Source organism: Rousettus aegyptiacus, unplaced genomic scaffold (genome assembly GCF_014176215.1).
Source record: "Rousettus aegyptiacus isolate mRouAeg1 unplaced genomic scaffold, mRouAeg1.p scaffold_m13_p_12, whole genome shotgun sequence".
In the NCBI taxonomy this organism is placed as follows: domain Eukaryota; kingdom Metazoa; phylum Chordata; class Mammalia; order Chiroptera; family Pteropodidae; genus Rousettus; species Rousettus aegyptiacus.
This window is the reverse complement of record NW_023416287.1, coordinates 48,501,794-48,523,321: the sequence shown is the minus strand read 5'-3', so window position 1 is coordinate 48,523,321 and position 21,528 is coordinate 48,501,794. Positions and strand designations below refer to the sequence as shown.

General features: G+C 38.3%; 2 protein-coding genes across 2 annotated transcripts in view; one reads left to right on the top strand and one right to left on the bottom strand.

The window, feature by feature from the left end:
- Window positions 1-10,446: 10,446 nt before the first annotated feature.
- Window positions 10,447-11,223, bottom strand: LOC107498169 (vegetative cell wall protein gp1-like). The gene has a single exon (XM_016120901.2). The coding sequence runs from the start codon at window positions 11,221-11,223 to the stop codon at window positions 10,447-10,449; it is 777 nt and encodes a 258-aa protein (XP_015976387.2).
- Window positions 10,797-21,528, top strand: part of TWSG1 (twisted gastrulation BMP signaling modulator 1) — a 45,097-nt gene continuing 34,365 nt past the window's right edge. The window contains exons 1-2 of the mRNA XM_016120910.2: window positions 10,797-10,972; window positions 12,744-12,900. Coding sequence (XP_015976396.1) covers window positions 12,778-12,900 — 123 coding nt within the window. The 5' untranslated portion in view covers window positions 10,797-10,972; window positions 12,744-12,777. The remainder of the gene's footprint in view (window positions 10,973-12,743; window positions 12,901-21,528) is intronic.

Genomic DNA, 21,528 nt, shown 5'->3' with positions numbered 1-21,528 from the left:
AATATTTGGGGAAGATAAAAGTTTTGTTTTCCTGAAAGGGAAAGAGAATCACAGCAACATGCTTTAGAAAATGGGAGTCATGTTTAAAGACTAAGGAGATGCATGTGACATCCATATTTTATAAAGAGAAGAAAGAAAAATCTCAAAACTCATAAGTCTGACAGGCAAATGAAGACAAAAAAGCTGAAGTCATTGATTAAGGGCAAAATGATAGAAAATTCGGACAGGTACCGCCGAATTAGGTATACTTAAAATGAAAGCTGTTTTGTTTAAGCCATCTGATTTCCTAAATTACGCATAAAGCTGGAGATGTCAAGAGCGATTTGTCCTACAGAAAACATCAAAAAGCTCTGGCTATCTGAAATAAATTAGCACCAGTGGTGAAAGTTTAATAAGTAAACATTCAGTGAGCAAAACTGTCTTGTCAACATAGAAGTCTAAGGACAGCAATCCACAGGGAGTTAACAGGTGAAGAATAGTGACCTGCCTGTCTTAATGTGTGTGTGTGTTTGTTCGTTTGTTTTTGCTTTGTGGTTTTGTTGTGTCAGTACTGAAATAACTTGCCTCAGAATTTATTTTCTTTCTCGTAAAGATCTGTCTCCAGGTCAGATAAAATATCAACACTGCTCTGCCATAGTTTCCTGTCCCCTCGTTGCTTGGCCTGGAGTCACTCACCTTTCAATTCATGCCCATGGATTGAAGAATAGACGTTAATGCCAACTGAGGACTCCTGCTCAAACGTGTGTTCCCAGGAAAATTTGTTTCTTAGACTTCCTAGCCATAAATGCCTGGGTACCAATGCAGGAAACAGTTCCTGCAGAGCCCATCTGTAGCTGGCAACCTATGGAGCCATCAGATACAAACCACCGAGGCTCCAGGGAACTTCAACCCATGAGGAAGAAGAATTGTACACACAGAGAACATTACAAGGCAGAATATCATCAGTGCAGAGTGTCATGAGAAGGAGGTACAAAATATGGCTTATAGTAAGTATGCTGCAAAGGTAGGGCAACATTTGTTTGGGGTGAGGAGAGATGGGGGACAGCATTGAGGAGGAAATGGTATTCGAACTGAGGCTGGAATGATGATGGGCCTGTTCGTCCAGGCCTTTGAGGGAGACACAGAGCAGATGTGAGGTGTAGAATATACATAGTTGGGGTGGGAATAAAGCAGGAGCCCAGACTGTAGTCAGGAGGTGTAGCACAGGCTTTGTGGGGGGCCAATAGTGGTGTGGCAACCTCCAGGTGGGGGTGAGAAAGGCACATGCACTGAGAATAGGGGTTCGGGCCTGACAGAAGCAGAGAATTCGTATGAGGGTTCAGGGAGAACTAGGGAGGGCGAAACGATTTCAGAAACTTGAAAGCAAGCAGAAAAGGGAGGAAGGTTCTTGAACAAGTAGCTAACATAGCTTGGATTCACCTCTAGGTAAGTTCCATGAGAACAGAAATTTTGCATGCTTTACTGCTGAATCTGTTGCCTACCTAGAACAATGCCCACACACTCTTTAATTAATGTTAATGAAAGGTAAAAGAAAGCAATGTAGCAATGTAAATATGGGATTTTAAAAATTTTTCCTCCTTTTTAAATGGAAACAACATTACAGAACCTGTTAAAAGTCAAGAGTCTTTAAATTGGTATATCTTTATTACTTAGTAAAAAAAAAATCAATTTAAATTTAGGACCAGTAAACAAATTGATTAGTTACTGAGTTAGTGGATCAGAAAAAGAGCTTAGTGCAGAATGTTATTCATCTTTCCCTGTTATTTCTCAGATGGTGCACTGTGCAGGGATAGTTCCCATGGTTTGTGGATTCCTTGAGCTACCATCACCAAGTACGATTGCTAGGACACAATAGGTGATGGGTGATTAGTTTTTGGTGTTCCAGAAGGATTAGAGTGTAGAGATAGCCAGCCAGGTGCAACATCTGAGTAACAATATTGGAGTTTAACTATAGACACATATACCTGGCATGCTAACCTAAAAATCTGAACACACAAAATACTTATTTTAGATTACAGTTAAGTCCAGTGAGCCTCCAAGTATAATTGTGGCCACTGTTGCTTGAACTCTCGTCCTATACACACTCCACAAATACTCTTTATAGAAGATTCTTATCTGCTTGGGCATACAATGTTCATTAAAATAGTAAAGCTTCTGAAAAGTTCTGCAACAAAGAAACCTATTCCATCCCTCCCTTTCCTAACTTTTCCAAGCCACTTTAGTAAAGTCTCTTGAAAGTATGTTGCACGGAGTAGTTTTTGGAACATGCTGATTTATTATTACCATTGTATCTAGCACAGAGCAGACAACTCCAAAAGCAAATTTCAAGTTACTTCTGAGATGAGTTAAAAAGAACAAAAACAAACTTGGAATAATCTGTCAAAAGAATCTTGGGGTTGTGGAATGTAGTAGACCGTATTTTACAAAGATATCTGCAACATCACCTCCCATCACACACACTAGTCTTACAATGACACTCCTTTCATCTACAGTGGAAGTGATGTTATGTGACTTCCAAGGTTAGGTCATAAAAGGGAATACAGCTCCTATCTGGTCCTCTTGGGACATTCAGAGTTCTGAGCTGCCATGTAAGCAGCCCTGAAACTGCCCCAAAATGCCCTGAGGCCACCTTGTTTAGAGGAAGTCCAAGCTAGCTCACACAAGCCACCCTGTGAGAGGACCTGAGACTGCAGGAAGCAGGAACAATGTCCCGCCCACTCCCAGCTTTTCCAGCTCCCCACTTCCCTCCCCTCTTCTATCTCCAGCCTTCATGTGAGGCACCTACATGAAAGACCACACGACAGGATCCAGCCAGCAGAGCGCTTCCTGAATTCCTGACCCACAAAACATGTGAGATAATAAAATGATTATCGTCGTTTTAAGCCACCTAGTTTGAGGATGGTTTGTTATACAGCAACAGTAAGTGGAATATGGGCTATACAAACAAGGAAAGCTACTGAGATGATTTTGAAAGGTAAAAAAAGACAAGGCTAGATCCTACTTGAGCAGAGATGTATTTATACCTGACTCAAATTAAAATGCTAAAAAGTTCTTTAATGTCACCAAGGTTTGTTTGGAAGGGGTTGGGAGACCTTAAATTATTTTCCAAACTTAGACAATGTTTAGAAAGTTTCATGTGTCTATTTGTAGAGATATTAGTTGATTAAAATACTTGAGCACCTATTTTATGCTAGGCACTAGGCCATATTATCCCAGTGTGGGATATAGCATTTCCACATTTTTTGTGCCTATGTACTGGTCTATGCCGTTACTTAAGCTTACAGATATAAAGAAAGAAAGTCAATACAGGTTGGAGGGTAGTAACTACCATCAGACTCAGCTCAAAGGGAAGATTGTAATGTGCTATTCTCAATTTGAAGTAAAAATAAGGCCAAGTGCTGGTATGACTCTGATTGATATTTTTAGATTCTAAGAGCTCGAGGGCCTCTTGGTTCCCATATCACAGCATTCGCACTTTTGTTAAACATTGTCACATTCTCCCTTTCTTATTCATTAACAGCTATTTGTTTTATAGCTCTCTCTTCTTGGTCTTGCTCCTCTTTCTGTCTTATGTGCCTCCCCTGTACTAGGAACACAGTTGATGCTCCATGAATGTGTGTGGAACAAATGTTCCAACACTGGGAGACTCCCACTCCTGGGTTTGCCACACTCCCCAACATCCCTGCCCACCCCCTCCTCTCCTGGCTTCTACTTCCTCAGCTGCACAATGAGGACGTGGGACTCGCATGGTCTCTGATGGCCCTTTCCATTCTCATATGTTCGGAAACTCTCCATGAAATCGTTGAACTCTTTGGATCATCAGGTGAGTGCCTGCAATGCTTGTCACACACCTATGCACTCCTGACCCGTCCCACCTACTCTTCAGGCAATGCTGGTGTTTGTGCTTTCACTGGAATCACTTCAAAGCTACTCCTTTTCATTCCCATTAAACTGTAGTCAGAACCACTGTTAGCAGCGTTGGATTGGAGCCAATTGCGCCTACTTTTCGTGATGATAAAATGTCCAATATCATGTTGTTATAGCCACGAACATAACTACAAGAGCACAGTTCCCAAACATTCAGAAGGGCTAATCAGCCTCAGTTAAGTGCAGATCACTGGAGCCCTTATCCACATGCAGATGATTAGGGTCACAGTCAGGATGTACGCAGCAAGGTACAAGATACAAGCAGGAGCAGCTGTCTCATAGCTTTGCCTCTAGCTTATATTCATTCCATTGCTTTTTTCAGTTTTTTCCCCCATGCAGACCTGGGCTTTTAAAAAATAATCTGTAATGAGCTAAGGAATTGACTTTTAGAAAGGGAATAACTCAAGTGTAGATAAAATATTGGGTCACCTGAGCAACATTATTTTGGCTCACAGAAAGGCTATCCCCCCATGATGGTTATTTTATGTGTCAACTTGACTGGTAAAACATCATTTCTAGATGTGATAGGATGTTTCTGGAAAAGATTAGCATATGACTCAATAGACTTACTACTGAGGGTGAGCATCACCCAATCTTTTGGGGGCCCAAATAGAACAAAAAGGCAGAGGAAGTACGAATTCTCTCCCTTCTTGAGCTGGGTTGTCCATATTCTACTGCCCTTGAACATCAAAGCTTCTGCTTCTTGGGCCTTCAGACTCTGGGGTTCACACCAGTAGCCATTCCCTTTGCATGAGGCCTTCGGATTTAGACTGAAGTATACCACCTTACTGCATTCTAAGTGCAATAGCTTTCCACTGAGAATCCTTACCAGGGCTTCGAAAGCCTGCACCATCTGGTAGCTCCTGCTTGATTTTTTAACCACATGTTCTCTTTCTCGTCTTAGACAGTCAACACATGCTCTTCCCTCTGCCTAGAACTCTTTTCCCTCCCTCTGCAAGTGGTTGGCTCTGGCTTAAATGTCCCTTCCCAAAGAAATCCTCCCTATGACTCAATCCCTATTATTCTCTCTCCCAGCACACTTTTATTTCCTTCAAAGAGTTTGTCCAATTATTTTATAATTAATTAACTTAATTGTCTATTTTTTTATTGCCTGTCTCCTCCCTCCCCTGATCCATATACACTAAACTTTAAGCGTCTCTTTCATCATCATCATCATCATCATCATCATCATCATTATCATTATCATCACCATCATGATAGCTGACATTTCTATAAGGCTGCTTTGTCCTAGGCGCTCGACATAACCTTATTTCATCCTCACAATAATGCATATTAAATTCCACAAAAAGGAATAAAGTTTTGATAGATGCTACAATATAGATGAACCTTGAAAATATGCTAAGTGAAAAAGCCAGATACAAAACGTTACATATTGTATGAGTCCATTTATATAAAATATCCAGAATAGACAAATCCATAGAAATAAAAATAGACGGTCGATTGCCAAGGGTTGAGGGTTGGGGTGTGTGTATGACTGCTTAATGGATACTAGATTTTCTTTTGGGGTGATAAAAATGTTCTCGAATTTAAAAGCAGTGATAATTGCTTGACATTGTGACTGTACTAAATGCCACTGAATTGTACACTAACAAATGGTTAGAATGGTAAATTTTGTTATATGAATTTTCACACACACACACACACACACACACACACACACACACACAGTTCCCTGGGTACTTAGAGCACCTCTCTTGTCACAGTGGCTCTATCCTTCTGGGACTGAGGTTGTCTTGGGTGGTCTGCTGTTGGGACACTCCTCCTCCCAGTGGCCATCTAAAGGTCACTCTCTCCCACTCTTTGCTTTGCCAAAGTCTCCCTCTTCTCTGCCACTTCAAGTACAACCTCTGCCTCTGCCTCTGGAAAGTCTTTCAAATTATTCTAACCTCTGATTTCTGCTTTTCTAGTTTCTTCAAGTAACCATTAAGCTCTTGACTGGATACAGCCTTATCTTTTTCAATGATTGTTTCACATCCTCAGTCCTGTTGTTATCTTGGCCAGTACAGGTAAGACCATGAGTTCTAGTCTGTGAAGCTTCCAAGAGCCTCAGGATCCCTGCACACAGTGAAATGATGCATTAATGAAATAATTACTGCTTCTACAATTAGTTGAGGAAACAAAACACATATACATAAATAGTGAAAAATCAGTGCAAGTAAAGGCTTTAGGAGCTCAGAGACTGCTGGGTAGCTGGGGAAGTCATTCATTTAATCGATTCATTCAATAAGCATTGATCAGTCACTTATCATGTGCCAGACACTGTGTTGAGTAATGGAAGATAATATTTTATATTTGAATAGGGTGGCATTTGAACAAGGTTTAAAGAGTGAGTAAAATTTATGTAGCCAGAAAAAAAGTAAGAATCCTGTGAAAAGAAGAATGTGCAAAAATGAGATATGAAAATAGACCAGATTGGCTTATGGAGAAGATTTCTATAACATCAAAAAAGATCTATATATACTGGCATGAAAAGATGTTCTAGATATGCGAGTGGAAAAAGCAAGTTGCAATTAAGTGTTCTTAATATAATTTCATTTTTTGCAAACTTATGTCAATATATGTGGCTAAAAGAAGACAGGAGGAATCTATACAGAACTAGGGGCAATCTCTAGGGGCTAAAATATGTGCAGGGTCTCATTATAAAGTTTCATAATTTAAATTTTTTTTCCAGTTAAGTTTGTATTACTTCTGTAATCGAGGGCGGGGGCAGGGGACACAGAGGGAGAAAAAGCTAAGATGAAAATAAACAAATATTTTAAATAAATAAGCTAGGGAGTTTGGACCTAACTTGGTAAGCAAAGTGAGCCAAGTGTAAATATTGGGAAAGCCTTAAAGACTTTTGAGAACATTTCATAAATATTCCAATAGACTATGATAGTCCTGTGCAAATATCTTATGCTGGAATAGCATTTCTCCCAGCAGGCGGGGTAAGGAGTTTGGAGGGTGTCTGCATACTTGCTCAGTGGTCTGCTGGCCTCCTGCAGAACCTAGGGCCCTGAGTCTGGGAAGCACTTTTGCTTGGTAGATTAACAACCTCCTTCATTGTGGAGGGAATTACAAGTGACTGCAGAACAAATAAAACAAAACAACAGAAGTCTTTGGATATAATCTGTTTTCTTTCCTCATTCTCTTGGTAGTTTAGCTGTTAATTCCCAAAACAAAGCAGGGAGAGAAGAAGGAAGAGGGAGAGAGTGAAGGAGAAAGGAAGTCTGTCCTCAAATGGACCTTCCATCTCCAACAGATTTTCTCTTCCAAAACAGCAGGGGTGAGAGGCTGATAAACTGTGGGTCACTGTAGTTCAAATCTGTAAAACCAATTCAGCTAATTCAGTTGAGTTATCCAAGTGGAAAACGATAAGAAATGCAAAATAAAACCACTGTGTTTTACCCCAGCCAGCCACAGTCAGCTGTTCCCTTGGGAGGCAGAGTAGTTTTCCTGTCTCCACTGGGCTGACCAGGCTTGCACAAGATAGAAGCCACCATCAGCCAGCCCTGAGCTTCCTTTCCTCCCTGGGTCCTGTGCCCTGCCTCCTAAAGGCTAGCAGTAGGGGTCTTCCCACTCCCCTTTAGAGAACCAGCAAGGTGGAAACCCATGCCTCAGCCTTCCATTTTGCTCTTTTTCTTTAGGAATGGATTGAGAAGAGGCCCAGAATTGAAAGTCTATAACCTACCACCTACAAGAGTGAGTTCTAGACCAGAAGTTCACAAACTACAATTGCTGCTGGCCTTGAAGATGGAGGAAGGGGCCACAAGACAAGGAATGCAGTTGACTTCTAGAAAGACAAGGCAATGGATTCTCCCCTAGAACCTCCAAAAGGAAAACAGTTTTTCTGATGCTCTGATTTCAGGGCTTCCGACCTCCACAAATGTAAGATAATAAATTTGTGTTGTTTTACAGCAGTGAATTTGCAGTGATTTGTTGCCATAGCAGTATGAAACTAATATACCCCCTTTACTGTAGTTGGCTGAGAGTCTTGGAGCTGAAAAGGGGTTCTATAGTAAATCTAACCAAAAGTAACCTCACAGGGTGACCTGATCATAAATTCCTAACTTGCAGGTCGTTGTGGGTAGCCATACCCCAGGCATATAACTTCTCTAGTGAAAAGTTATCTTTGCATTAAATAAGCCCTGTTCATTGTTCTGGCATGAAGTAACTATTAAGCTCTTGACTGTATACAGCCTTATCTTTTTCATTGATTGTTTCACATCCTCAGTCCTGTTGTTATACCTTTGAAATGCCACAAATAATTCTCTTTTCCAGATCCCTAGAAGGCATAAACACCCTCAAAGGAGCACGTAATTTTGTTAACTATCCTGTATCTTGCTTTCTCCATTTTTATGTAATCTCTTTACCTTCCCTCCTTAATTCTAAATGTATTTTTTAAAACTGCAAAACTGTCCTTTTCTGGAGCATTTGAGATCTTGCTTCCCAGCAATTGTCTCCGGTTTGGCTCAAATAGACTTACAAAAATTCTCTATGGGTTTGGAGGTTCTTAACATTGACACTCTCAACCACTGACACGTCTCTATCTGATTGAAGGTTAGGTAGGTCAGTGACATTTGACCCTTTCATCAAACCCTAAGAATTTTTGTCGCATTGATCATGAAGACTTCTAGTAAAATAAAATAGCACTACAGTAACACCTGCAGCTCCGATTCCCAAACTGCCAACCACAGATACAGGATCACTTGATATACAGCTGGGGGCTCAACCACCTTTTGACCTTCTAGGGTATATCAAAGAGAATTTTTAATTTAAATAAAAATTTAAATAATTATATATTTTTATTATTACCAAAGTAATATAAACAAAAACATTAGAAAATACAGAGAAAAAAAACCTGCAACAACCAATATCACTCATGATTTCACCAAGAGGTAATAACCATTGCTAATACCCTGGTTCTCTTTCCAGGTCTTTTAAAATGACTGTATTATGTACACAACTTTTTATATTCTTCATTCTAAAATATATGTGCATTACTTTAAAATGTTGATAGAAACATCTTACCATGTCAATAAAATGCATTTGCAACAATACTCAAAATGTAATCTGGGGACCCTGGGCATCCCAAGGCCTTTTCGGGGGGGTGGTTCATGAGGGCCAAACTACTTTTATTTTAATAACAATACATTATTTTTTTCCCCATTCTTTTAACACAAATATAGAATAGTTTCCTAGAGGCTACGTAATATATGATTGTTTGAATGCTGAAGCAGATGCAAAAATCCAGCGGCCTTTTATTAATTTTGACATTAAAGAGAATAGCACAAATGTAGAAACAATGCCATTCTTCTCACTGGTTTTTTTTTTTTTTTGGAATATATACTTATTTTTCATAAAATGTTATTCATGTTACCATATAATGGAGTCTGTTTTAAATGAAATAATGACTATTTCTTAAATCTCTCAGTTTTAATTTAGAAAGTTTTGATAGATGTAGCACACATAAACAAAACCTCTTTGGAACTTTCAATAATTTTCAAGAGCATAAAGGGGTCTTGAGACCAAAAAGTTTGAGAACCTCTGATCTACGGTATTATTTTTAATAGATGATTTAGTCCATTGCACTGGAGTATCATAATTCATTCAACCAGTAAGTAATGCCTAAATAAGACCCTTAATTTGTGTATTCTCTCAATTATTTCTTTAGGATAATTTTCAGGGATTATTTTTTAAACGTATATTTATTTACTTATTGTACAAAAATGGACTAACATCAACAATGCAATTCACTCCCCACCCCCAGCCAATCAATTTTTCCGTTCTTTCTGTTTCCTTCCAATCAACAAAGGGGCATGTAAAGTATTTAAGATTCTTATTAGCTTAAGACTTTAGCACTAGGTAACCATTTCCAAGGGGAAAATACCTTGTGGGTCATCTAGTCCAATGAGCTCCAACTTAATCACGCTGGAATCTTTTTAAACAGCAAATGGGAAAGAACTCTGCAATTCTGTTACCTTTATCTATATGCTACCTGTTAGTGGAATGAATTCATTTTTTTTAAAATATAGGCTGAAACGAATGCTGGTGTCCTGCATGCTCGGGCAGCCCTCCCCTACCGGGGCTTGGGGTGGCGCCCTGAGGCCTTGTCTAGCTGTCTGTCCATCCTCTCCACAGGCCAGCGAGCTCCTTCTGGGCCAGCTCCTACGGCGTCTCCTCCCTTCTATTTCCAATGCTAAGCACAGTGCCGGGCACTTAGTAAGGGCGCCAGAAATTTTTGAACTGTTGAGAGAAGGCTCTACCCTTGGGGATCCTTATTCAGTCGGCCTGATGCAGTTCCCAGAAACCTGTATTTTAATAAATCGTGCCTCCAATGTCAAATAACAAGGGTTCAGTGTCAGCTCTACTGGGTAACGAGCTAGGCGGTTCGACCACTCGGTACCTCAGTCTTGCATCCCCAAAACGGGGCACACAGCTGCTTGTGAGGATTCGACGAGCTCACGCGCGTCACTTTCCCAGTTCCGTGACTAGCACTGATAAACCTAGAGACAGGGCCTAACAGGTGTGTCTGCTTGAGCCTGAGGCAGGCCCTCGCAAAGGAACCGGAGATGCGAGCGTGGGAAAGGACCCAGGGAAAGTGTGCGCGGGCGCTGGCGGTAGGGGGCCTAGGAGCGGGGCCTCCGTGGGGGCCGCGCCCGAGACGGAGCCGCGCCGGGGGCGGGGCCACGGGCATGGGGGCGGGGCCACACCTGGGGCCACGGGCCAGGGAGCCGCAAGCGGGGGCGGGGGCGGGGGCGGGGGCGGGGCCGGGGTCCGGCCGGGTCGCGGCCGCGAGCTTCCCCTGAGTGAGAGACGCCTCCTGGCGGGAGCCGTCGGCGGCGAGGAGCTAAGGGAAGGCAGAGGGAAAGAGGGGCGGGGCGGCGGGCGGGCCTGTTTCTTTAAGGTGTCCGAGGCTCGCGGGCGCTGCGCGGAGGGACTGCGCGAAGGCGCGGCCTGCCTCCCTCGCACAGCCTGCGGCGCTCCGGGGCTCGACCGACCCGCGGGGAACCAGGGCAGCGGCCTCGCGGTGCTGCGGCGCTCGGTGAGCGGGAGCGGGACAGGGCAGCGTCTGTGGACGGGAGGGTCTGGGCCTCTGGAGGCCGAGAAGGGCTTCTTGGGAGCTAGGTGAAACGGCGCTTCTCGCTCGCGGCCTGAACCCCGCCTAAGCAGAGGACAAAGTGGGGGTACGCCGCCGATGGGTGTTAGGCGTGGGCACGCAGGCCAGGGCGGCCCGGGCGCCTCGAGCCGGCGGCTCCTCTGCGGCGCCCTCCTCTGCATCGCTGGTGCCCGCATTCCTGGCCTTGTCCTTGTCACCCGCGCGTCGGTGAGCTGAGGGTGCAGAGCTGCGGTGGCCTCTGCCTTCTTACCAGGCAGCAGGGACTCGGTCCAGCGGCACAAAGGCTGCTGTCATTGCTATCTCCCTTAGGGACCGCACAAGGCTCTCCACAGCCTGAGGAACTGGTCACGATGTATGAAAACAGTTTCGATGCGGTATTGTTCTTAGGAAAAAAGAAGCCCTTTAATTCTGTTAGCTGCTTTGTATATGCACCTATTTACTTGAATATTTTTCAGTAAGATTTTGGGAGTAGGATGAAGACAACCGTTAGAGGTTTTTTTTTGTTTTTTTTTTTTTAATCCCATTTTTGGTGGTTGAAGGATGAAAACTCGTTCTGGAAAAAACAGTTTTCAGATACCTTCTTTGGCTTCCACAAATATGAATTCCAAAAATTATCCGACTTGGTATGTGTTGTTAAATAAATTAGATAACTGAGTTACTAACGGTCTTGGGGATACATTGTAGGCCTCAGTAACAATCTCCAGGGCTTTCTCTTTCAAAATTGAGTCATACTGGGTACAAAGCCCTTTATTCTCTCGCCTTCTTATTGTTTTTGCTTTATTGTACTTCGTAATACTTAGTTTAAAAGTTTACAGTAATTATAAAGGCCCCATAAATGCACCTTTATTCCTCTTACATCAATAGTCATTTGTTTTAATTGATTCTGTTTTGGAAGTGTGTTTTAACTCCAAGAAGTTTATATTCTCTTTTTTAAAAGTTTAATAGCCATGTTGGTTGGTTAATCACTGTCAGAATTTATGCCGGTCATTTTTCCTTTTCCTTTTTAGACTATAGTATCTTCTTAATGACTTCGAAGACTCTATGGTACATGTGGTATAGAATCAAAAGAATATCTTCACATTTTAATAACTCACTCAGCGTTCTTAATGCAGTTAATAATTTACTATCCCCTTTGTTGTTTGTTAAAGTATTTAAGGAATGACAGTCAACTCCTTTCTTTGAGCTGCTTCATTCCGACTAATTATGTTGAGAGACAATGAAATAGTTATCACTAGAATAATTTGCATTTAAAAACTTTGTTTTAATTTTGTGAATTAAAATATTGTTAAATGTTTTTAAAATTATAATACAATATTTATCATTTTTATGCAAGCTTAAAGTTGAATAATGGACGTAAAACTAAGGTCGAACAGTGCAGTGCAGTATTGAAACTATTTGCTTGACATACTCTCAGGTTACTGAGGATATATGTATTCACTTTAACTTTCACAGTGACCATTTCTCAGTAGTCTGACAAGTTTCAGTATTCTAGATCTTTGAAGATGGCTAACAAAACATTACTATATAAAATTGCAGGATTTTTTTTTTGCATGTTTAATCTTTGATTGAGGGATCTTAAAATGATCACTCAAAAGTTTCTGACACAATATTAGTTTAGTTTTTCATTTTTGTATTTGTTTTTACCCTAGCACATTTTTTCAATTAAAGTTTTTTTTTTTTCTTTTTGTTTGTTTAGCTTCCTGAGTGTTACTGATTGTTTTTGAAGAAACATGAAGTCACAATCTATTGTTATGCTTACTCTAGCCATCCTGGTGTTCCTGACATGGGTCCCTGTTTCATTGAGTTGTAACAAAGCACTCTGTGCTAGTGACGTGAGCAAATGCCTCATTCAGGTAAGACTTAGTATTCTATTAATATTAAAATATATTGTAGAGCAGAGCTTATAATACAGTATAAGGCCTGAGTATTAGGTCAGGGCCTGGGTTACTGCATATAAGCAAGGTCAGATTCAAGAAGTTCGGTACTGAAAATAATACCCATCTTGCATATAAGCAAGGTCAGATTCAAGAAGTTCAGTACTGAAAATAATACCCATCTTATAGCCATTACAAGGTGATGCGCACTCTGCTCAGATAAATTAAAGGGTTCCCTTGTATAATCCAGTTTACATAGCAAAGAGGCTCAGTAACTATATTTTTTAAAAATTTAGTCAAATATTAGACAAACTGTACCCTAAATATAATGTGTTAGCTGTCTATTCTGTGTAAGAAGTTACCCCTAAATATAGCAACTTCATTCAGTAAACATTTGTTATTTCAGGCAGTTTCTGAGAGTTGAAAATCTGGAAGCAGTTGAGTTGGGTGGTTCTGGCTCAGCATTTCTCACAAGGTTGCAGGCAAATTGTTGCCTGGGACTGGAGAATCTGCTTCTGAGATACTTCACAATTATCTTTTTCAATCATCAAGGCAGTGGTGTAGCTACCACTGTTATTTTTCTGAAGAGAAAAGTGAAGTTAAGTAATTTGGCTACATTCATATAGCTAGTAATTGGCCGTGGAATGTGGTCTATATTTGACTCCAAAGCTCATGGCCTTTCCAGTAATCATATTGGGTATTACTCTTCATAAAGTTGTGCTAATTGGTGGTGAACTTCATGTCTTATATATATAGCTTTTCTCTTCCATCTTATTCCAAGGGTCCCCAACCCTGGGGCCATGGACCAACACCGATTGGTGGCCTGTTAATAACTGGACCTCACAGCAGGAGATGAGCAGCTGGTGAGGGAGCAGTGCTTCATCTGTATTTGCCATCACTCCCCAGTGCTAGCATCGCTGCCTCAGCTCCACCTCAGATCATCAGGCATTAGATTCTCATAAGAGCACTGGTCCCTGGGACCAAAAAAGTTGGGGATCACTCACTGTATTAGACCATCAGCAGTCTTGTGCCCTTGTATGTCTGCATTTATTAGCTTCCCTTATAGTTATTGACTGTTGGCTAAGAAATGGTAGAATTCCCTGTGTGAGTCAGCTACTTCTTGGCTGTAGTCTTGGCATGAGAGCAGTTGTGTGTATGTACTAGAAGTGATAATGATTTTTATAGATCAGAGGCATTTTGTATTTATTTCTGACATTTCAGTCCTTATTAATAGTTGAAATTCTAGGAAGCCTGGCTTTTCTTTGAGGCCAGGCATATTGTTTACTTTTACTTTGCATTTCAAACCAAAACATTTAACTGAAGAAGTTCCTTGGTTGGTTGGTTGGTTTTAAATTTTTCACTATGGACATTTTTAAGCACAAATTTAGGAGACAGAATCTAATGAATAGTAGTTAGAATCAGCAGTTATAGCAATCACTAACTCATGGCTACTCTTATTTTATCTACTTTCCCCTACACTAACCTCCCAGCTCTATTTTAATTTCAAGCAAATCCTTGATACTATTTTATCCTAATCCTAATATCTATGTCTTAAAGATAAAAATTCTTTAAAACATAGCTGTTAGCAATTTAAAAATTAACAATCCTTTACTATCTAATTTTATACATGGAACTTTTAATATGGAATGTCTGCTTACACTTGTGCTGCATATGAAGTCAGTCTTTGATGCTGTGGTCAGATAGGGAATCTGCCCCTTACCAGGTTGTTTCAATGTAGCTTCATTATTCATTAATAAAGTGTCATAACAATTGCTATATTCATATTTAAAGAAAATTCACTTAAATTCCAAATTATTTTTTGACTCTTCAAGCCTATAATTTCCATTAGTTTAAATAATGAAAAATTAGAGTTTATTTAAAATACCTTGCTTATTAAGGGAGTATTTTAAAAAGAAAGATTTTGGTTAATATTGATAAATACTCTCAAAGGTTTTCTGTTTGTTTGTTTTGCTTTTTATTTAAAACATTTGTAGTACAAAACACTTCAAAAAGTAAAAAGTGTTATACAAGAAGCTAGGACTTTTTTTTTTTTTTTTTTTACCACTAAGTCTCTGGTGCTAAGATTTCTCAGATTCCTGTTGTTCCTCCGGAGCCAAGAATCATCAAATCTTTTTCTGGAGTAGTAGTAGAGATAACTCTTGTGAATAGTGGCAGAGTATTTGAGGTTTAAAAATATCAAGGGCTCCAGTACTGAGAATTTTCTTGTTTGTTTATTTATAAATGTTTATTGGACATTGAAGTGAAATGTGATTAGTTCCACCATTTGGCTGTTTTTCTGGAATCCAGAAATCAAGCAGATTATTTTACATTCTGAGCTTTACTTTCCTTGTATTGTTCTTACTATGGCTATGTAACAACCACCACAAATATCAGTGGCTAAAAACAACAACAGTTATTTTGCCCAGGAATTTATGCCACATAGCATTAGCTGAGGCAGCTCGAAGACAGAGGGCTGGAATTATCTGAAGCAACACTATTGATTAGGACTTTCTACAGTAGTAGAAATGGTCTACATCTGCCCTGTCGAGTGCTGTAGAAATTAGCTGCCAAGTACTTCGAATATGACTAGTATGATTGAAAAGCAGATTTTTAAATTTTATTTAACTTTAATTAACTTAAATAGCTACATGTGACATCATATCAGTAACTTTTCTGAGTTATATTTGTATTTTCTAATTTATGTTTATATCAATACAAAATGTAAAATTAATATATTTTTATTTATATTTTAAGTAATAATTATGAGAGTTTTTTCCTTCGGCTATACATTAATACTAGATAAAGTTGATTATAAAGTAGATTTTATAATGTAAATTCTACCTTTCTTTAAAATTAATTTTTTATGGTGACATTGGTTAACAAATCCAATAAGTTTCAGCTGTACCCTTTAACATTAAGCCATATTTACACTGTGTGGTCACCTCCCGTAGTTAGATTTCTTTCTGTCACCACATATTTGACCCCTTTTACCCCATTTACCACTCCCCTCGCCTACCCATTTACAGGTATATTTTAAAACTGACTACATAAACCATGTTTATATTGTAATGATTATATATTGTTGACTCCATGGTCAGTCACACAGGGTACTGATTACATTGCCTTTCGTGAGTGACTTTGATTTTTCTCGAGTTTCTAATTGTTTTCCTTGATTTTGTATCATCAATCATTAACACCTGACATTGTTTTAAATTCTTAATCTGTTTTTCTCCAAATGGAGCCTTCAGTCTTGTTTCCAGACTTAACTGATTGCTCTCTAGGTCTAATCCAAACTCTCCTATAGTGCATTCCCACTTTTACTTTCCTAAATTTGTTCCACTATATTTTTGATTCCTTATTTTGTTCTTTCTTAATTTATTTATTTTTATCGTTACATGCCCTAAAGTATCTTCTAAGAAAGGCAGTATTAGAAGTTAACTTTGTGGGTCCTGCATATCTTGAAAATGTATTTAGTCTTACCTTATACCTGATTGGTGAGTTGCCTGAATACAGAACTATGTTAAAATCTTTTCCTTGGGACATTTAAAGACATTTCTCAAATGTCTTCACATTTCTGGCATTCCGTATTGCTGGTCAGAAGTCTGATATAAATCTCTTTTTTTTTTCTCTCTCTCTATTGGGGACTTTGTTAGATTTTTTTCTTCCTTCTCTCTGGATATTTTTAGTTTTATCTCCTTATCCTTGATGTGGGTCTTTTCGTGCTAGCATCATTGTGTTGGCCACTTTGAGAATCTTTTTTTGGGAGGAAGGGTCTATTTTAAGCTGAAGACTGGAATATTCTCTTTTATTATTATTATGTTTATATGTAATATCCTCTTTTCTATTTGGAGTTCTATTAGTATGAGTCTATGATGGATGCTCTATGTCTTAGATTTTTTAAAACAGCTTTATCGAGATATGTAAATGTAATACTATAAAGTTCACCCATTTAACGTGCAATTCATTGGTGTTTAGTGTATTCACAGAGTTATACTGCTATCACCACAACCTAATTTTAGAATATTTTTCTCATCCTAAAAAAACCTCATACTCAGCAGGCATTCCCCATTCCTTCCTTCCCACCTTTTGGCAACCATTAATCGACTTCTATTCTATAGATTCAATACGAGTGGAATCATACACCATGTTGTCTTTTCTGTCTGGCTTCTGTTATTGAGCATAATGCTTTCACGATTCATCCGTGTTATAGTATGTATCAGTGCTTCATTTTGTATTGGTCAAACAATATTCCAGTATATGGATATACCGCATTTAATCATCAGTTGATGTTTCTACTTTTTTGGCTAAGGTGACTAATACTGCTGTGAATATTCATATATAAGTTTTTATGTGGATATATGTTTTCATTTCTTTTGGATATATATCTAGGAGGAGAATTGCTGGGTCGTATTTCTATGTTTTAACGTTTTGAGGAACTGCTCAAGTATTTTTCAAAGTTACTGCATGCATTCCCACCACCAGTGTATGAGGGTTATAATTTCTTTTTATACTTACCAGCACTTGTTATTAACTGCCTTTTATTATTATTATTATTATTATTATTATTGCCATCTTATTGGGTATATAGTATTTTGATTTGCATTTTTCTAATAACTAATGATATTGAGCATCTTTTCACGTGCTTATTGGCCATCGATATATTTGGAGAAATATCTATTCAGAACCTATGCCAATTTTTTAATTGACTTATTTGTCCTTTTATTGTTGAGTTTTTTTTGTAATTTGAATACAAGTCCCTTATCAGATATATAACTTGCAAGTAATTTCTCTCATTCTGTAGGTTGTTTTTGCACTTTCTTCATGGTTTCATTTGCAAAACAAAAGTTTTAAATTTTGATAAGTCTTAATCTATTTTTTATTTTGTCACCTGTGCATTCAGTGTTGTAGCTAAGAAAACATTGACTAACTCCAGGCCACAAAGATCTACTTGTATATTTTCTAAGATTTTTATAGTTTTAGCTCATAATTTAGGTCTGTGGTTTATTTTGAGTTGATTTTTATGTATAGTATGAGGTAAGGGTCCAACTTAAATTTTTCGCATGTAGATATTCAGTTGTTCCAGCACCATTTGTTGAAAAGACTCTTTTTACTCCATTGAATTTTCTTGGCACCCTTGTTGAAAATAATTTAACCTTAAATGTTAGAGTTTATTTTCTAGACTTTCAATTTTATTCCATTGACCTATATGTCTGTCTTTGTACCAGTACCACATTGTCTTGTTTATTGTAGCTTTGTGGTATATTTTGAAATCAGGAAGTATGAGTTTTCCAATTGTGTTCTTTTTCAAGATATTATGACTGTTTTGGGTCCCTTGCATTACCATATTAATTTTAGGATCAGTTTGTCAATTTCTTTAATAAAGCCAACTAGGTGTTTTTTAAAATAATAAATTTTATTTTTTAGAGTAGTTTTACTTAGGTGTACAGAAAAATCGAGCAGAAGATGCAGGAAGATTTCACATATCCCTTTCCCCTGTACATACCCACTGTTTCTCCTATTATTAATATCTTGTATTAGTTGATACATTGGTTACAATTGATGAACCAATATTGACACACCATAATTAACTAAAATCTACAGTTCACATTTGGATTCACTCGGGTTTGTCTTGTATAGTTCTATGGTTTTTGACAAATGCATAATATCATATATCTGCCATCACAATGTGACCAGAATAGTTTCATTGCCCTAAAAATTCCCTGTGCTTTCACCTGGTCCATCCTTCTCCCTCTCTTCCCACCCCTTGCCCTGGCCAAATCCCCGACAACCACTCATCTTTTTTTTACTGTCTCTATAGTTTTAGTATTTCAATATGTCATATGGTTCGAATTATGTGGTATATAGCCTTTCTAGGCTGGCTGCTTTCACTTAATAACATGCATTTACAGTTCCTCTGTGTCCTTTATTGGCATGATAGCTGTTTCTTTTTATTGCTGATTTATATATTTCGTTTTATGGATGTCCTCAATTTCTTTATCCATTCACCTATTAAGGGACATCTTGGTTGCTTCCAAGTTTTGGCAGTTATGAATAAGGCTGCTACAAACATCCAGGTACAGGTTTTTGTGGGGAAATAAATTCTCATCTCAGTAAAACCAAGGAGCACAAAACCCAGATCATATGCTAAACATATGTTTGCTTTTGTAAGAAACTGCCAAACTGCCTTCCAAAATGGCTGTAACGTTTTGCACTCCTACCGGCAATGAATGAAGTTCCTATTGCTCCACAACCTTGTCAACATTTGGTATTGTCAGTGTTTTAAATTTTAGCCATTCTAACAAGTATATACTGCTATGTTACTATTGTTTTAATTTGCTTTCCTAATGACATGATGTTGAGCATTTTATTTGCTATCCATATATCATCTTTGGTGAGATGTCTGTATCTTTAGCCCATTTTTAAATTGAGTTGTTCATTTTCTTACTGTTGAGTTTTAAGAATTCTTTGTATAATTTGGACAATAGTCCTTTATCAGATTAAGTTTTCTGTATGTGTTTTCTCCCAATCCATGGTTTGTCTTCTCATCTCTTGATAGTGCCTCTTGCAGAGCACAGGTTTTTTGTTTTTATGAAGTCCAGTTTATGTTTTTACTTTCATGGATTTTGCCTTTGGTATTGCCTGCTAAGATTTTGAATAGGGATTGCATTGAATCTGTAGATCAGTTTGAGAAGTATTGCCATCTTAACAGAATTAACTCTTCTGATTCATGACCATGGAATGAATGTCTTTTATTTACATTTTTCTTATTTCTTTCAACAATATTTTGTAGTTTTCAGTGTACAAGTCTTATACTTTTATTAAATTTATTCATAGGTATTTTATTCTTTGTGATATTGTAGATGGAATTGTTTTCTTTTTTTCATTTTCAGATTGTTCCTTGCTTTTTTATATTGTGTCATAGATCTTAAATCTGTTTTCACTTTTCATGTTCTGCTTTCTTGGAGATTTCCTTGACTTTACCTTTGTTTCATGTTCTGCTTTCTTGGAGATTTCCTTGACTTTACCTTTGAACACTTCCTATTAAATTTTAAAAGTTTAGCAATAACTTAAAATTTTTAGGAGCCCTTATCTCCTTGTTAATTTTTTATATTAATACTTTTACTTGTTTTTGAATGCACTGGTTTCTCAGATATCTCTGAGGATACTTATTGGAAGTTTTATTGATGTAAGTGGAGGTATGTGTGTGTTCATCTCCACCCCCAGTTCTGTTACCTTGATTTGTCTTTCTTCCAAGATTATCTTTTTCTATAATTTATGTCTCTTTCATGTGGCAGCCCTCCTTCAAATGTCTGCTTTTACTTAGTTGTCCATTTTAGTTAAGAATGCAGTATTCAAAGTCTGGTTGGGAGACTGTATGTGGGCAGGCCTGATACACACAGACTGAAGGGTTTCACTTGAGGGGCAGGGAAGCTCTTGGTGCTGGAATATGTTCTCTGCTATGAGGCCGATCATTTTTTTGAAGAGAAGTTTTTTGTTTGTTTGTTTTGATTGGCTGGTTTTCTTTCTGTGGTTGAAATGGGTGAGAGGTCAGTAGATGCCTACTTCTTGTCTTTTTGCTCTCACTGGACTGATAGAAACTTGAACTTTAATGCCTGCTTTTATTCCTATTCTCTTCAGTTGAAGAACAGATTGGCTATTGGTGTTTCACCAAGAATTGTTAACTGGGGTTCTTGGATGTCTTAAAGGCTTCAAGATATCCCCAGGATTATGTTCAAAACTGCATATGTAAAGTATAAAAAAGGAAAAAAGTCCATTGCTTTCAGGAGGTTCTCATAGTGGTTGATGGCTCTAAAAATTTAGATTAAGAATTGCTGGGGCTTTGTTTTTTCATTGCACATAACTACATTATTAAAATCCTGGTTTCATATTCAACAGAATACAAGGCACATTGACATTTTAGATGACAATGATAGCTTTTCTTCTTAAACTTACAGAAGGAGAACAGATACAAAAATCAATGTGGGAAAGAAGTACTTTAAAAAAGGTTTTCTTTTTGTAATTTTGGTTTGGTTTGAACATCTGTAGTGTTGAAATGATGTACTATGAGGATGTTAGAACATTTGTTTATGTTGAGCCTTCTGTAACTCATGAAATAACTGAGTATAGAAAATTTTCCCTGGAACCTCATAGTTATGTAAATATTTTTTACTAGTATGGCTACAAGGCAGTAGTCATTCCTGCCACTCCTACAAGTTGCTATGCATAATGGTGGACCCTATATAAATATTTTGTGCTTCTGATAGGAAAGAAATCTAACTTTAAACATCAAGAAAGTAAAATTGTCATCTTGGTGTATTCCCTTGCTCATATAATGACTGGTTTAGCTGTCCTAGTTATAGCCCTTTCTATGGGGGGGATGAGGGACAGTGGAGAATGGTAATATAGGTTTTGTTTTTAATGAGATCTTACTAGTTTATTCCTTCTGCTTTGTGAAAACGATGTTTAAAATTTGGATCAATGTTACGCTTTTACCCTAGAAATCTTCACACATTTTGTATTAAGAACTGAAAAAACCCTTATTGACTTGCGAGTACTTGGCTAGTATTTATGGCCCTATTTAGAATGATATAACATCGTATTTAATGA

Bases quoted from the DNA above. Each gene is read 5' to 3' on its own strand.
- LOC107498169 (XM_016120901.2), bottom strand. From the start codon at position 11,223: ATGCGGGCACCAGCGATGCAGAGGAGGGCGCCGCAGAGGAGCCGCCGG.